General features: G+C 48.4%; 1 protein-coding gene and 1 pseudogene across 1 annotated transcript; both read right to left on the reverse strand.

Annotated features, from left to right (window-relative positions):
• Nucleotides 1-4,587: 4,587 nt before the first annotated feature.
• Nucleotides 4,588-7,100, reverse strand: LOC115309827 (annotated as a pseudogene).
• Nucleotides 7,101-8,644: 1,544 nt separating this feature from the next.
• On the reverse strand, nucleotides 8,645-9,055 carry LOC120847463 (piggyBac transposable element-derived protein 4-like). The gene has a single exon (XM_040219234.1). It carries the CDS (start codon nucleotides 9,053-9,055, stop codon nucleotides 8,645-8,647), a length of 411 nt encoding a protein of 136 aa, XP_040075168.1.
• Between the last annotated feature and the right edge of the window lie 8,851 nt (nucleotides 9,056-17,906).

Below are 17,906 nucleotides of genomic sequence, written 5' to 3' on the forward strand. Positions count from 1 at the left end.
ATGAAACCAAGCGAAATGCGAGAACTGTGTGTATTTACATCTTGTGTCCCTACGCTTTTTATCGTTTGTGCCTTCCACTCCTGTAATGGCCCTGTGATAGAACTAACAGTATCAATAAATAAATAAATAATATTTCTGTTTTTCCAACACTTTTTTTTATTAAAGGAAAACTGAGTTCATCGTCATTATATAAATGTTCATAATGCCATGGTTCATTTACATACCCTTTCATTAAATGAATATTGATTTGTTTGCTTTTGTTTATATCTAGTGTAATTTTCTAATTCACCTTGACAAACCATTCATCAAAATCCTGTAATCAAATAGTTATTTTTAATCAATATGTTGCATATGCATAAACAATGCTTTAATAGTACCTGTAGGTTTTGCTTATTTCTTGGTTTGATAGAATAACACTTCTGCACTGTTTGGTGCATCAAAAGCTGTCTGTCTTAATGAAAAGTACCTGTGACAGAAGCTCAAAATTTTCCTGTGGTGAAAATCAAGGTTCTCCCTTCATTTGTGCCTGTTCTGTCCAACCACAGGAACTGTTCTCCATCACATGTCTTTGCAAATGTCCAGTCGAGGACAAAGCTCTCGTGGGAGCCCGGTTCTTCTGGCAGCTGACGTCTTCGTGCCCTCCTCACCCTTTGGTGAAGGCTATTGCCAGAGGGCAAGGAGGCTCTTGATTGAAGTGCCACTGACTGCCGTACAGTCTGGAAAAATTAATTATTTTGCTGTATTTAAGTTATTGCACAAACTAGTTGTGGTGTTCAAGACGGACAGCACATGGAAGTTAAACTATATTTCTCGATGTGCGCGGTCTATTCAGGCGAGTAAGTTAACTCTTTTGAGTGCTCTTCTTCCCGCGCATATATGCACTGTGGCGAATTGACAGCCGCAGAACAGACGTCAATAGCTCTTTTCTATCGGTTTGCTGGAGTGCACTTGTGTATTTGGAAGAAAAGCGTTCCTTAAAGTCACGTCGAATGTGTTGGTAATACCCAGTCAACGCAATGGCATCCTGAGGATGTACTGTGGATGTCGAGTCCAGGATGATGGGTAGTCCCGAGGACATCCTGAAAGAGTCTCGAATGATCCTCAAATGATCTTTTTGTCCAGACCCATCATGTCCTGAGAACATCCTGAGTTGTCAGCCCTAAGGACTGCATGGGGACCTTTCTGGGATAAAGGCACCCTACTGGTTCAGTCAATGCATATCGTCAAGGAAGCGTTTGATCATTAATGAAGTTCAGAAATACTATACAGGGTGTTTCATGAAAGGTGGACAAATTCGATATTGCAAAAACTAAGCGTCGCAACAAAAAAAGACTTACTATGTCATTTTCGTCCTGGGCCAGGGGCCTATTTAGGAACATTAGAGTTCGGGATAATTAGATTGCTAATTTTTTTGCATAATTAACTCTTTAATATTGGGCATGGTTTCAATGAAAACATTGCTCAGCATCATCGAAAGACACTAAATCGACAAATTGCAGAACGATAGAATGCACGCGCAGCATTTTACGGCTTTCTGAAAAACGGCACAAATTCGACGGGCTTTTAAGTTCCGGTTTGCTATCAGAGCGCATCTCGGCCCTGACGGCACCGCGCCCTGTGTAGAAATAGTGCAACCAACCTGTGCTGCGCTGTCATTGCCCGACGCAGCAGAGGCTGGTTGCACTATTACTCCACGGGGCGCGGTGCCGTCGGGGCCGAGATGCACTCTGATAGCAAACCGGAACTTAAAAGCCCGTCGAATTTGTGCTGTTTTTCAGAAAGCCGTAGAATGCTGCGCATGCATTCTATCGTTCTGAATTTGTTGATTTAGTGTTTTTCGATGATGCTGAGCAATTTTTTAATTGAAACCATGCCCAATATTAAAAGGTTAATTACGCAAAAAAATTAGCAATCTAATTATCCCGGACTCTAATAATTTTCTTAAATAGGCCCCTGGCCCAGGACGAAAATAATGTTGTTTTTTATTGCGACGCATAGTTTTCATATTATCGAATTTGTGCACCTTTCGTGTAACACCCTGTATATATACAGGGTGCCTCAGATAACATGCAGCGAATTTCATGAAATAATGAAACACTAGACGGATAAAAGCAACTATATGATGATGCAGACATCTTCAGAAAATGTCCCTATTCTATTGTGGTTAACTAATTAGGTAAAATTAATTGATAAACTTTTTATTTATTGGTCTAGGAGCTCAAGTGATATTTGAAATTTTAGAATGTCATGAGAAATGATTGATTATGATTTTTACAACAGTGTGTGCTTTGACTATACTTCGTTTCAGCTTCCGTCCGAGCGCAGCCAAAGGCTGAGGGACGGCTCGCAACTTTGAGAAGAGCATTCCTACGCACCACAAAGTAGTCCGCAAAAGTATCTTTTTTTAAATAACTGTTTTGTGCATATACATTGCACAATATTCCAGATATGTACTGCTAAGAATAATTTGCAACTAAAGAAAATAAATATCTGAAGTTTGTTTTTATGATTTTATGTAAATGCATGTGGTTTGGTGAAAACACGTACATCCGCTGGCAACACGGCTTCAGCGCTCGGTTTCTCTGAGTGATTTCGTTCCCTTAATGGTCGAATCATGTGCTTCGCTGCTTTCCACACAGGGTCGCTTCAAAACGTCCTTTCGCAAAGGCACGTTTCGGCGTCAGGCGCGAGAGGTCGTGATCGAATGTCTACTTTCAAATTCGGCAGGAGACTCCGGCCGTGTCGTACCGCGAATGCGTTGTAAACAAGAAAAGCGTCTGGGCCACTAAAATTCACTGATACGCGGCGAAATCAGGGCACCCCCTTACCTGCCGATCACATTGAACGCCGAGAAGCTGGTGGAAAGGACTGCGTTTCGAGCCCTGGTATATCCAGACAATACAAGGAAACATCAACGGCCGGGTCATATCGGGCAGCTTGCAATGTGTACTTACATCTTGAAACTATATGCCGAAAAGGTGGAAAGCTCGCGGACACTGACGCCAGCGGCCAGCCTACGTACTGACATCCCCTGTGACTAAATTTCAGAACGTGAAAAGGCACTTTTTAAACCTGCAGCAGACGATACCATTGATACGTCCGTAGCAGACGAAATACTCGGCGAGTGCTGGCGGCGCGGACGACCAGCGGCGCAGCGGAGTGATACAAAAGTGCAGGCCAGATCGCGTGACCTATTGCCGGCGTGTGATTGGCTCCGGCCACACGTAGCTTTGGCTGCGCTCGCACGGAAGCTGAAACGAAGTATAGTCTTCTTTGAAAGGCAAGAAAAAACGCCCATGAACCAAGGCACACAGACCGCTATCGCAAGGTGGGTGGTCAAAGGGCATTTTAAAATTCCTGAGGTATTTTTTGTTTTGTAAACAGGACTACAGAAACCGCACCTTGTTTTAAACAGTATAATTGTAGTTTTCTCCTGATGCTCTACAACATTGCTAATCACAGTTCAGCTCTTAAACCAATATTTAAAGAGCTGACTTAATTAATTTTACAGAATTAGTCGCAACGAAAAATATAGTGACAAATTTTGACACGACTGCTAAGAGCATACAGCTGGTTTCATTCACCTGGGGTGCTTATTCTTTTTAATGTTTGCTGCATGTGATAAGAGCACCGTGTATTCAAAGTACCATTAGGCGATGCTTAATAGCTGACCGGCCTTTTTGGGGTCACCCATGCAAATGCTGAACTGGCTTGCGATGGATGCTGCGCAGGCTCCTTCAAAACCATGAAACCAACACACACAAAAAATTAGAATTATTTTAACAGAAGAGTAGGCAGAAAGTACCAGCCAAAATATTTATTGAATAGAACAAGCAAAAACAGCACTCTGAATCAATTAAAGGCCAAACTTCAAATTTTTGTCCTAAAAAATAAAAAAAAATACCTAAGAAGGTAATTTCCTCTCAAAACAAAAGTTCCTAGCACGCTAGTGGACCCTTCAAAAATCCCGGTCCGTGTTTCCCATCTGGGCTCCTCCTTTCGGTTATTGAGGGACGTCATGGGAAAGCCTTGAGGAATGACAGCGACAAGGCTTCCTGTGACGTCCCTAGATAAATGAAAGGAGGAGCCCAGACGAGAAACGAAGACTGGGGTTTTTAAAGGGCCTGTTAGCGTGCTAGAATGCTTCTTTCGAGATTTTTATTTCTATTTTTTCTTATTTAGACAAAGAAAGTATGAATTTGGGCTTGTCAGGGCTCCTAAGCAAAATGGCTGGAAACAATAAAAATCAAACAAGACGAGGGTACTAAAATTGAAAAATAAAATAACGAAATGATAATCACTTCTCGTGTTGTGCAATTCTGGCTGCTGGTCTAACAAGTTATCATTTAGCTGTAGACAAGAGGCATTCATTATAAATAATGAGAAAAAAAATATTAGATAAAGATACTGGAATTTGAACACTAAAATAACTGGAAATAATAATGACAAACTAACAAAACTTGTTCTTTGGTGTTATTGTGGCTGCGGGTCAAACAAGTATTACCTGAAGATGGGCTTGAAGAGATAAAATAAAGCATGAACTAAAGAAGTTGCACGCTATACATGGATATAGATGCTCATAAAAAGTTAGGGGATGTTGCCAAGACCGGATTCCTCAAGCTTCCTGAGCTTCTCCGCCGCGTGTCGTAGCCACGTCTTGATTACCTCTTCAATGTCGTGATGTGTCGTTGTGATACGGGGGTTTCTTTTTACAGCTTCTGAAACGGTGTAAGGTTTGCTATTACTAGTCACCCAAAACCCAGAGTGCTAGCTATAGGGCAAAATCGCAACAATGGCATGAGTATGCTCATCCCTTCCTTGAGGCGATTGAGGAATTATCAGAAATACTTTCATTAATATAGCCAGCCAACTGATCACACTGTGAAACTTGTGCACTTTCAGAGCATATACTCCTATTAGATATTTATTGGTTATTTAGGGAAAAAAAAAACACTACCTCCAAACACCATTCCTTCAAAAAAGCATTGTCATAATGTGTTGTGTACTTATGGTAAATGAGCTCAACACACTCCAGCTGTTGGAATTTCGCCTTGCCCTTTTGCCCTTTCCAGCTGAAATTCCCCGCAACGTTTTGGGTCATTAGAGCTTCCAGCAGTCGACGAGTAGTGGCCCCTACAGTCTTCCCTCCGAGTCTTACGAACAAATTTACTTGTGTCACAGAAAACCAGGTTTATATAAATACCAGGCACTTCCATGGCATCTAGCCAAATGCTTCATAATTCCACTTACCAGCTTTTTTTCTCATGGCTTCGCTAGCCTGTAGTTGGCACTTAGATTCCATGAAGGTGTCATAGCTTGCGGGTGGCTCCTGAACGGGGAAGTTATCGTCATCGTCCTCCTTGTGCTTGTTCACAGCTTCTAACACAGTGCCCATCGGGGCAGTCAGGTTATCAAGCCTCAGCCAGATCATGTGTAGAATTTCCAAGGTGTGCCGCCTGAAACCTGAACCATCAACAGGAGCATTGTATAAAATTGTTAAAACCAGCTATCAAAGGCAATCCGAAAGGTTTTATACCTTCAGGCTCAGGTTCCTTTTATACAGTTTTACTGGCAACATTACGGCAAGGAGGTGTAGAGCTGGAGGTTGTACTGGATTGCTTAAATGCTGCACAAAAATACAGTTTCACTGAAAACAAATCAATGACAAATAAGTGACCTCGGGACCGAACAGTCTTAAAACCCTTAGAGGTCGTGAGCACTTATTCTATTTGCTACTGTTCCATTCAGGAACTATTTTGTGTGTTTTGGACACTGCACAGGAAGGGCACTCATGTGAACAAACACATAGCAAGTAATTTACCCAGTATTTTTTTTTTATTCCCGAGGTTTATAAAGGTACTTCTAAGCACAAAGGTGTTATTTCTTTTCCTATGCTACTAGTTTTTCATAGACAGCATCACAGTGGTTTTCACTAGAATCGCTAGAGCTTGCTTGTTACGATGAGTTTGAATAGGTCTCAATTAGTGCAACACTCACTGACACGTCGGGCAAGCTTTCGGCGAAAGAGGCGACCTGCAGCACTGTCGGAAGCCGCCATTATGCAACAAAGAAGACATTGCACTATTATAAACACAATTAAGCTTGAGCAGATACTCTTGGCTAGCCTCAGACCGTGCCGACGCTTCACTACGAGACATAGTTTCCTCATTCTACGCTGCAAGTGAATATTGAATAGTAATTAAAAGTTACTTACCTAATTCGCACATCTCCTCGAAAAGGTGCCTGGCTTCTTTCTTGCGCAAATAACTTCCCGCCTCCTTTTTCTTTCGTGGCGGCGTCGGCGGCGTGCGGTTCGTAGTGCGGCCATTGCGGCCTGTGTGCAGAGAGCGGATTTGGCCGTTGCTTCGGCGGCAGAGTGTATTCTACAGCAAAATCTTTAAATACTATAATCCACTTGGGATTTTATGTTGATTTTATGTCCGACTTCATTTTTGTGGTTTTGTTTTAAATATGTCTTGAACGTTTTGGCATGTGGGTCAAGCTCTAAAGCAAAAGCCGCATTGCGACGACATCACGCAATCGCTATCGCGGTATGAACTTGGCGCGCGCTGGTCGGCGGTTTAAATTGTTTTAACCTTTTTAGCAGCATTTTGGCTTTGCAGTGGTTCCTTTTTTTTCATATTTGATCCCGAAAGCTTGTTTGAAGAACCTGCAAGGCATTGCTCGAATTTAGCAGAACGGGATGCAAGGACCTTCTGAGGATATCCTTAGGACGCCACGTTGATGACGAATTCCGGATGGCCCGTAGGATTTATCCTGCGGACATTCCATGGACTGCTTTTAGTGGATGAGGATGATAGGACCTTTTGAGGATGTCCTCAGGATGTTTTGTGTTGACTGGGTAGGAATCTCACATCGGGGAAGGCAACAGTACCTTGGGCTGACATGTGCACACTAGATATCAGGAAATAGACACTCGGAGTTTTGGAGAAGTTGCCTACCTCCGATTGCAGTTGTAGCAACGACGTAACCTCAGGCGGTGGCGCAGACGGCTGTCGGCAGAAGCCCGGTGCTGTCATCCCTTGTGGTGTTGCTCTTTGGAGGTCCGAGTAGGCTGGCTCATGCTTCCTGGCTCCCATGTTGTGATGGCTGAGTGTTGAATCCCAGCAGCGGATGTGACGGCATAATCCACATATTCTGTTTGGCCATTTTCACTTGCTTGGGTTAGATGCTGGAGTGTGTCGACTCGTTCCAGGACGACTCGTTCCAGCAGTTCTGGCCTCAGGCCGCAGGTCAGCTATTGGAGATTTTCCTCCTCTGTCATGGCCTCCTTCACTCGAGCGCAGAGCTGAAGTACATCATAGAAATACTGTTCCGGTAGCTCCGATGGCAGCTGAAACCGCTGGCTGAGCTGCAGATGAACCCACTCCCGCATGCTGCGATTCCCAGAGGTCTCCATGAGCGCTGCCTTCCACGTTTTTCAGGTAGTTGGTGCGTTGGTCCCTCGGAGTGTCATGGTGTACCATTTTCGGGCATTTCCATCAAGAGCAACTCACAGGTACTGCTCCACGGCGTGTCCCGTCCCAACCCTTAACCCTTTAGAGCCAAATTTATTTTTCGGTTGATTACAAAATATATTTTTGTGGAAATGTGGTGCTTAAGGTGCTCTCAAAAAGATAGAAGCATTGTGAGTTGTGACGGGTACCCTATTTGGCTAAAAGAGGTATGTCTCAAATTCGCAACAACAGGCCACGAAGTCAATAAATTTACTGACGCCATGTAAATAAAATTAATTTTTTTTTGTTCAATTTTATATGTGTAGTAAAAAGGTCTCCAAAGGAGTGAAACACAATTTTGCTCATTGTCTTCCCACAACAAACAAGCACAGTGCAGAAAACATCTGGTTTCTACTTTATGGCTGATGGAAATTAAAGAAGCAGTTGGTGTTCTTGTTGAGGCGAAGATGTGCGTTGCATTTGCTGTACATTATGTTGGTATGCCCCTTGCAACCAGGTTTCCTGCACCGCTGCCTTGTGTCTTTGACAACCGGCCAACGTCCTGTGCTGTCCGCGCGAACGTCCTCGTCGGGAATGAGGCTCGTGGTTCCTCGTCGCTTGTTCACTTCGAGTTGAGCTTGAAGAGAGCCGGAGGGTTGTCTCCGTTTCTTTGAGGAGAGGTCATTTCCTTACTTGCATAGCGCTTCTGCAATTCCAAACCGGAATTTCAGTAGGTCTCTCTGCTTATTCTTTGGTATGCCCAGTGACTGACAGTCTCGTTGGTAGAGGAGCCAGCTCACAACAATCACCATGTCCAAAAAGTGAAGAAAAAGCTTGAGGTAAAACTTTTTTGACCTCAACTGGATCCGATAGTATGCTATCAGTGCATCAAGGAGATCAATGCCTCCCATGTACTCGTTGTACGTCACAACTGTTCTAGGACACTCAACCTGAACAGACTTCTTTTCACGCCTATCCCACCTCATGATTGTAAAGACGGGTTGTGCACCGGCAAAGGTACTCGCGGTGGTCACCGATCGGTTGTTGTACCACTTGACAATGATCACCGTCTGGTTATCCACCAGTGCCTGGTTCTTTTCTTCACTGCCTCATCCTCTTTTGCGGAGTTCTGTGTCCGAGGCCATATTACAACCCTGCAGTCGATTCGCACGCACAGTACCAAGGGCCTATATGCCTCTTTGTGCCAAACTTATGAAAAGCTTCAGAGATATGAACCAATTGTCAAAGTATAGAAGGTGGCTCAGTTGAGGCTGCACGCACTGAGCGAGCTTTATGACGACGTTACCACTGGCCCCAATGTCAGGAAACCCCGGCACTTGATCTATGTGGCCTGTGTACACGTCAAAAGAGTGTACAACACCGCTGGAGTGACAAAGTATGAATATCTTGTAACCCCACTTGTGAGGCTTCTTGGGGAGGTATTGCTTGATGCTGGAGTGCCCTTTGAATGGTACTATCTGTTCGTCCACACAGAGACATTGTTCCTGAGGAATCTCCTCGAATTTCGGGAGCAGCATCTCGAGAGGCGGGCGAATCTTGAACAGTTTATCCTTCGGTGAGCTGTCGGCTGGTGGCATGCTGAGGTTGTCGTTGAAGTGCAGCGAGGGTTTGATCTCCTCCAGGCTTGTACAAGATACTCACTAAAAGTATTGAAGGGGGGATGGTAGGGTAAATGGGTCATCTTGGTTACAGCTTTGTGTCTCAAAAGCTATTGCATATTTTCACTTGAAATTTTATGAGCTGAATACAGTGAAAGCTCGTTAGTTCGAACCACATGGGGAAGCTGCTTCAGTTCGAACTAACGAAAGTTCGAACTAACGAAAGTGAAGAACCACAGTACACTCACTGCGATTTGGAAGCAGTAGGGCATGTCAGCAATTTAATGCTTCAAAAAGTCTGTGATCATAGTCTGCCTTTTTTCTTTGAAGGCGACAGCAAGCACTTTTTGCTCTAACGAGTGAATGTAACGGAAGGCCTCCTCTGCCCCTTCTTCAAAACTGAAGAAGAGACGGGCGGCATTCAATCCAGCCATGATCTCCGCAGCGGAGGGCCGCAGTGGTGCTTCGTCTTCCTCCTCCTCCTCGTCACTGGCAGCGACAGGTTCAGCGCTTCTGACTTGAGAAATGATGTCCTCATCCGTCAGCGCACCACACACCACTGCATTCGCGTCCACATCGACATAGTCCGCAAAGGAGATGTCGTCCGAAACATCCGCGACGACGCCATCTTCGAGCGCAGGTGGCTGGTCTCCTCCTTGCAGAGCTTGCGCTTGTGCGCCAAAGTCGCAGTGGCAATAGCAATTTGCTATCGTAACCGCAGTTACCTGCTCGCAAGCATGCACAAGCATGTGTAGCGTACTTAGGAGCGTCAACTGATATAAGGACAACGAGCGGGTCGGTATGGATTGTAGAGTTTGGGTCGTCCCAAAGCGAAGAGAAAGGACGAGGAGAATGTGCTTGTAAACTCTAACTATATTTTATTTTGCAACTTGAACGGGAGGACCGATCGTGGTCCCCACACCTGTGCCGGACGGACAGCATCTGGGTTCGACTCGTCGGGGTCCCTTTCTTCTTTCTTTTCCCCGACGATGTCCTCCTTTCCGGTCCTTCTTGCAACACGTCTCTCCGTCCTGGCGGCTCTCTTTGTTTCTCAAAGGGAGGCAGGCCGGGGAGAGATATCCAATTCCCAATAGTGCTTGCCGCTTCCGTCTCGTGTTGGCTTCTTCTCGTCTGAGAAACCGCCTTGGCAGGTGGCTACGACTACACCGATGTCGCCACAGTACTCCCCCCCCCCAGTGAGCGGGCGAGCGTTTGAGTGCCGTTAGGGCCCGTGGGGCGTCTTGTAGGGTGAACGGAGGGGAGCGTTCGGTGTCGAATGGTCTGTGATGCCAAGTCGTGCTGGCCAGCGGACGCGGCGGCCGGAACGTGTTCGGCTGTGTGGCCTTGCCTGCGGAGCGCCAGCGCACGAGCTGTCGGCAGGAGGGAGAGTGTCTGATGAGGGCGATGTTCTTTCCGGCGGGGGTGTAACACGAGCCGGCGTGGCAGATGGGGCGCTATCAAGATAGCCCGGTTTCACGCGGTCCAACGCAACAACTTCCTGGCGTCCGGGGATTGCAAGTGTCATATTCTTTGATCCTTGCCGCGGCACCTTGTACGGCCCGTCGTATGGCGCTTGGAGGGGCTTCTTCACGGTGTCATTTCGTAGAAAAACATGCTTGCAGGTCGCCAATTCACTGCTTACGAAGGAAGACGGGCCGTGGTTTTGACGCGGTGATGTGGCGCGGAGTTGCGTCATGGCCTCTTGGAGTTGGTTGGCGTAGCTTGTGGGGTCGGGACAATTAGCGGCCGGCACGGCCTCGAAGAATTCGCCCGGGAGTCGAAGGGTTGTTCCATAGACCAGCTCCGCGACGCTGCAGCCGATGTCAGTTTTTAGTGCTGTGCGCAGTCCGAGCAGAACGAGTGGCAGCACCTCCGTCCAGTCTTGGCGCTGATGGGTCTTGAGGGCGGCTTTGAGCTGACGGTGGAAGCGCTCCACCATGTTGTTGCTGGCGGGATGGTAGGCGGCCGTTCGAATCCTTCTCGACCCCAGCAGCTTCATGAGGCTGGAGAAGAGATTGGACTCAAACTGCCTGCCTCGGTCTGTGGTGACTGTCGAGGGCGTGCCGAATCTCGAAATCCACTGCGCGACGAAAGCGCGTGCCACTGTGTCAGCGGCAGGGTTGTAAAAGTTACTTCAAAAATGTACCTAAGATACAGTTACAGTTACTCATACGAAAATGTACCTAGGTGCGTATCTAGCTACTCGCTTAAAAATGTACCTAGGTACAGGTACAGTTACTTCAAAGGTACTTTTTATTTTCACGTCAAGTATTTTTTCTCAAATTTATCACATTAATATTGGAATTAAATCCTTTGTATAGTGGGATGTACACAAAAACAAGTTTGATAAACCTGCTTTATTGGTGTCAATGGGAGAAATAAGGCAAAACGCTCACCAGAGCATTCGAAGACTTTGTCTTTTTCACATGGGTGTTCGATTTGACCTCAGAATCAGGACTTCTTCGAAATGTTCATCCGACATCTTCAATCGCATTTTGGTAGCAATGGTTCCTCCTATGCTAAAAACGTGCTCTACCGCCGCACTGCTTGGAAGCTTTGTGTTGAATTTTAAGAATACGCTTTTTAGCAGCGGCATGTGCTTGAAACAGTCCAGACTTCTTGTCGGAGCAAGTTTGGTGTACTGTACAGTCAGCGAGAAACAGCCACCGGAGGAGCCTCCAACTCGGTAGAAATTGGCAAATGGGAAAACAGACGGGCCCGGGGGGCCAATAAGGTCACTGGAGCGAGGCACGTGACGGCGCTGCACAGATGTCCACATCGGAGTTGAGTCCTCGTATGCCTCACTCTCACGCTCCAATTGGCTCACCGAGGACACAGCTTCCATTGTTTACAACGTCCCGCTCAAACTCGCTTGTTGACGTGGCTTGCCCTTCAGCGCCAGCACTGGCATCGAAGCCATCGGCGGGCCCTGAAGACGTCGGCCGCACGGAGAAACGAAGAGTCGAGTGCATACGCACCAAACATTCGCAACGCAACGATGCGCGAAGGTCTTCAAGCTTTCACGTTTTTTCTTTCGTTTTTAGGAAGGAAGAGAATATTGTGACGCGAGCGCGTTTAGGAGCTCGTGTCTCAGAAAATCCGTCGGATGTCGGTGGCGTGACGGGAAATTTCTGAATGCTCGATAGGGTCGTGACGTCACAGCCACATGACTTCGCGCGGGAATTTCAATCAACCCACAACGCTCATGTGAAACGTGACGTCACGCGTGGAATGAAGGTGGTTAAAGACATACGAATTAATGGTCGCAGCATGTGTCAAATGATCCCACTTGATAAACTAATTCAATTGCCTTAAAGAAAAATTTGAAAAATTTACGGAGAATCGCACCCACGACCCTTCGGTTGCGAGCCAGACATGATACCGACTAGGCAACGGAGGGCTTGGGAATGGCACTGCGATCCTGCCGTCATTAGAGTGCCTCGATGTCTGTCTGCGTCAGGGTAAAGGCATTATCGCATCGAGTGTTGTTAGCACGTGCCCAGCAAACACATAAATAAACCTTGCGGGGTAAAATGGCATCAAAGCACTGGCAAAAGCTCCTCGATCGCGACGGGAGTGTTGTATCATAAGAACTAGGTCGTTGTGTGACTCAAGAGCATGAGAAGCGATTGAGAAGGCCATGCGAACGGGGCCCGATAACCCTATCGCGTTCAACTCTTAAAGGCGAAGGTGAAACGTCCTCCCATTTTTTTTCTTTTCTTCGCAAACATTTTCGGTTTTATAAAGTGCAAATTTTGAGTTTGATTTATTGAGTGGAAACACTACGTGATGTTAAATCGCTTTATGACTGTAATTATAATTTATTTTCAGTTATATGTTATATTGTATTTTCTACGATTTTGACGAAGTGAATAGAAAAGTACCTGTAAAAAGTAACTTCACTTAGTTACAAGTTACTGGAAAATGTACCTAAGATACAGATACAGATACTGAGACATGAAAGTACCTAGGTTTGTACCTCAGGTACAACAAAACTACCTAGATACCGATTTACAGTTACTTGTACCTAGGTACTTTACAACCCTGGTCAGCGGTGATGTCGGGCAGCGGGATCGCTTCCGGCCAGCGGGTGAAACGATCGATGCACGTCAGCAGGTACGCCTGTCCCTGGGATCGTGGCAGCGGTCCCACAATATCTATGTGGATGTTGTTGAACCGCACGTCAGGTTGGTCGAACTTTCCCAGTGGTGTTACAGTGTGGCGCTGAATTGCGGAGCTTTGACACTGCAAACAGGTGCGGGCCCACTGGCGTACGTCCTTGTTAATACTGGGCCACAGAAACCGGGATGTTTGAAGGTGTTGTGTGGCCTTGATACCAGGATGAGAATGTCCATGAAGCGAGTCGAAGATCTGGCGACGAAATTGTTGGGGCACGTATGGGCGCGGGTATCCCGTCGATGTGTCGCAGATGAGGTTGACGGACACTTACGAAGGGGAACCGCGCGGAAAACGAGCTTGCCGGGTATTGTTTAAAGGTCGCGCAGTTGTGCATCCTCGCATTGTACCTCTGCCAATCTCTCGAAGTCGATGGCGGCTAGTGAGTCGACGGTGCAGGCACCTATTCGCGAGAGAGCATCCGCAACGACGTTGTCTGCGCCGTGGATATGACAGATGTCGAACGTGAATTCCGAGACGGAGGACATCTGCCGCAGCTCTCTCTGGGAGTGACTGCCGCCATCTGATCTCAGAAACTGGAAAGCGTGGACGAGGGGCTTGTGATCGGTCAGCACAAAGAATGTGCGACCTTCTATGAAGTGCCTGAAGTGTCGTAAAGACAGGTAAACACCGAGTAGTTCGCGACCGAAGGTGCTGTACCGCCGTTCAGTGGGTGTTAACTTCGGGGAGAAAAAGGAGAGCGGTTGCCACTGTCCGTTGACTTTCTGCTGAAGCACTGCACCGACGGTGTTGTCCGAAGCGTCGGTGACCACGGAAAGTGGGGTGGCTTCCTTGGGGTGCGTAAGCATGGTGCTGGTAGCGAGGAGCTGTCGGGCGCGGTCGAATGCCGATGTAGTGCACTCGTCCCAAGTTACCTCTGCAGTGGAGCTACTCACGCCCGAGAGCATCTGGTGCGGCGGCTGCAGCTTCTCGGCACAGCCCGGGAGAAACCGGCGATAAAAGTTTATCATGCCAAGGAACTCTGAGTTGTTTCTTTGTTGTCGGTTTTGGGAACTTTTGAATGGCCTGCACCTTGCTGTTGAGTGGGCGGATTCCGAAAGACTTCACCATGTGTCCCAGGAAGTCGAGTTCCGGCCTGCCAAACACGCACTTGCCCACATTGATGACAATTCCGTACTCGGCGAGGCGAGTAAAGAGGGTTCGGAGGTGTCCGAGGTGTTCGTCGGCAGATTGGCTTGCCACAAGGATGTCAATGTAGGCGTAACAGTATGGGAGGCCTTGCAACACCTGACCTATGAAGCGCTGGAACGTCTGTGCGGCGTTTTTTAGTCCGAACGGCATACGCACAAACTCGAAGAGATTGAAGAGCGTTGTTACTGCCGTCTTCGAAATGTTCGAGGGCTCGACCGGTATTCGGTGGTATGCACGTACCAGGTCTATCTTGGAGAAGATGGTACTGCCGTCGAGCGATGCTGTGAAATCATGAATATGCGGAATCGGGTACCGGTCTTCGGATGTGATCCTTTTGAGGGCTCTGTAGTCTCCACACGGGCGCCAGTCCCCGGGTGTGGACTTGGGGACCATGTGGAGGGGCGAGGACCAGGAGCTCTCCGACTGGCGGACGATTCCCAGCTCCAGCATGTGCTCGAACTGTTGCTTGGCGGCTCGTAGCTTGTCCGGTGGCAGTCGGTGTGGACGCGCGTGAACCGGAGCGCCTGACGTCTTGATGTGGTGCGTCGCGGTGTGTTTGATGGGGCGCTCGTCGGGTCCAACACGCGTCAGCTCCTGGAACTCGACGAGCACCTTGGCGTACGGCGACTCCTCAGCCGGTACCGTGAACGTGGGGCTGATGGATTGTAGGGACGAAGGGATGCCTTGTATGGTGAGACTTGTCGCTTCGTCTCGAAGACGTCTCCCCTTGAGGTCCACCAGTAGCTTGAAGCGCGTCAGGAAATCGGCTCCGATAATGGCGTGCGGGATAGCCGCACATACAAACGCCCAACGGAAAGTCCGCCGTAGTCCGAGGTCGAGAGTCGGTGACTGCTCACCGTACGTCGGGATGGCCGTGTTGTTGACGGCCCGGAGCTGCGACGTACTGGGGTGCTGGCGATCTTGTGCGCTTGCAGGGACGACACTAACTTCTGCTCCGGTGTCCATGAGGAAACGTACACCAGTGGTGCGGTCCGCCACAAAAAACAATGATCGGCGGCTGTCCTGAGCGGCGGGAGCACTTGCCACCGTTAGTGCTCTGCCCTGGCGTTTTCCGACTTCGAGCATCGAGGCTCGCACTTGCGAGCTGAAGCACCAAACCGTTGATGGTACCAACAGTCGCCGGAGTTCGCGCGGGACGATGAGCGAGATTGTCGTCGAGGGCCTCCACGTGACGTGCTGCGGCCGCAGAGAGCTTGCATTTGCACCATCATGTCAGCGAGGCGAGAGACTTCAGCTCGAAGTTCACGTACCTCGTCCGGGATGCCGCGGGCATGGACTGCTGAGATGTTGGGTGATGGCGCCGCGACTTCATGATTTTGTCCGCGAGCTCAGCAATCTTGGCAAGGCCGATGTCACCTGCCGATGCGAGCACCATCCGCACGTTGCTTGGCAGCCGCTGCAGGAATAGCTCGCGGAGGAGCGATGCGTCGATGGTAGACGCCTTGTCCACGAGGAGCTGCTTCATTCGACACAGCAGCTGCATAGGCGTCCGGTCGCCCAGTTCCTCGGCAGTGAGCAACTGCTGGAGACGCTTTTCTTCCGAGGCGCTGGTCCGGCGAATGAGCTGTGCCTTTAGTGTGTTGTAGGCGTCTTCTGCTGGCGGTGTGATCAGCAGGTCTCGCACCTCTGTGGCGATGGCTGGGGAGAGGCTGGATACGACGTGGTGGAATTTTGTCATGTCCGCTGTGATCCGACGAGTCGCAAATTGCGACTCAACCTGGACGAACCACAGCTGCGGGTCCGCGGGCCAGAAGGCAGGCAGCTTGAGGGCGATTGCCGAGATGCTCTCGGATGGCGTGGGGTCAGTGTCCGGCATGACGGGGCTTGAGGCTGTTGCGTAAGGTTGTTTTGCAAAACTGGGTCACCACTGTAGAGTTCGGGTCGTCCCAAAGCGGAGAGAAAGGACGAGGAGAATGTGCTTGTAAACTCTAACTATATTTTATTTGCAACTTGAACGGGAGGACTGATCGTGGTCCCCACACTTCTGCCGGACGGACAGCATCTGGGTTCGACTCATCGGGGTCCCTTTCTTCTTTCTTTTCCCCGACGATGTCCTCCTTTCCGGTCTTCCTCGCAATGCGTCTCTCCGTCCTGGCGGCTCTCTTTGTTTCTCAAAGGGAGGCAGGCCAGGGAGAGATATCTGATTCCCAATAGTGCTTGCCGTAATTAAACTTGAGGAAGAAAACGAGAAGGGACGGACAGCCACAAACTTCCAAACGACGACTTCCAAACAAAGTTTGTGTTTGTCCGTCCCTTCTCGTTTTCTTCCTCAAGTTTAGTCAACTGATAAGTTCTCACACAAAATAATTCGCTCCAACAAATGGCACCGGTAAAATTATTTAAAATTTTTGATGATACCCTGGTCCATGGGCTGCAGCACTGCTGTTGTGTTAGGTGGAAGGAAGGCTAGCTCAATGGCCTTCGTCTCAACTTAGACCTTATGAGCCGAACAGTTGTCAACAAGAAGCAGGACTTTCCGGCCACAACGCTCCATCTTCGCTAGCCACTGCCCGAACAGTGCACCCGTCATCCATGCCTTTTTGTTGGCCGCGTAGTCCACTGGGAGTGACTGGATGTTCTTGAAGCAACGAGGACTTTTTGATTTGCCGATGACCAAAAGCGGCAGATTTTCAGTCCCTGTCATGTTCGCTGCAACCAGTACAGTTATCCTCTCTTTGCTTCTTTTCCCTCCAGTGCACTTGTCGCCTTTATTTGTGATTGTTTTGGCGGGTAGCAATTTGAAAAATAGAGCAGTTTCGTCCGCATTAAATATGTCCTGCGGAGAATACTTCTCCATGTGGCCTTGCAGCACCTCGGAGCGCCAAGCTTCACACGTTTCAACGTTTACGGCCTTTGCTTCTCCCGACACAGCACGGAAAACAAGATCGTAGCGCTCGCGGAGACGGTGCAGCCACCCATCTGAAGCAGCACGCATGTCCTTAATCCATAGCAAAAGCGCTTCTTCGAGGTCAGGATACTTTGCGGGCCGCATCCTCTTCCTTTCGTTGGAAACTTCTGCCACCAAGGCGTCTTCAATAACCCTCTTATTCTTTATGTAAGTAGATAGCATGCTTTTCGGTATTGCATGCTTTTTCGCAATTTCTTGCTTAGACAAGAGTCCGGCGTCCACTTCCCGCAGAATGTCACTCTTCTCTTGGAGTGTTTTGGCGTGGTATTTTCCGCGGGCACGCGCCATCTTCAAGTCGCAGCCTTGGGTCCGACGGCGCCACACCACCAATGTCCACCGAAACAAACGTTAGTTCAGGCTTCGCACCACCACAAAGAATCACGACAACCGGTACCTCGAAGCTGAAAACAGAAGTGCATACCCCACGCCGAACATACATTGGCAAAGGTGGCAAAGGCCCCGATTCGTCGGTTCTTGATTGCAACCGCAGCGGCAACACACTGGATTCGCTGTGTTTTGGTGCTTGCCGCGCCATCTGCCGCTCAGCAACAGCAGCTACAGGACAAGATTTGC

This window comes from Ixodes scapularis, unplaced genomic scaffold (genome assembly GCF_016920785.2).
Source record: "Ixodes scapularis isolate PalLabHiFi unplaced genomic scaffold, ASM1692078v2 PGA_scaffold2__306_contigs__length_199485367, whole genome shotgun sequence".
NCBI lineage: Eukaryota > Metazoa > Arthropoda > Arachnida > Ixodida > Ixodidae > Ixodes > Ixodes scapularis.

Coding starts and splice junctions, on each gene's coding strand:
- LOC120847463 (XM_040219234.1), bottom strand. CDS start 9,055: ATGCCACCAGCCGACAGCTCACCGAAGGATAAACTGTTCAAGATTCGC.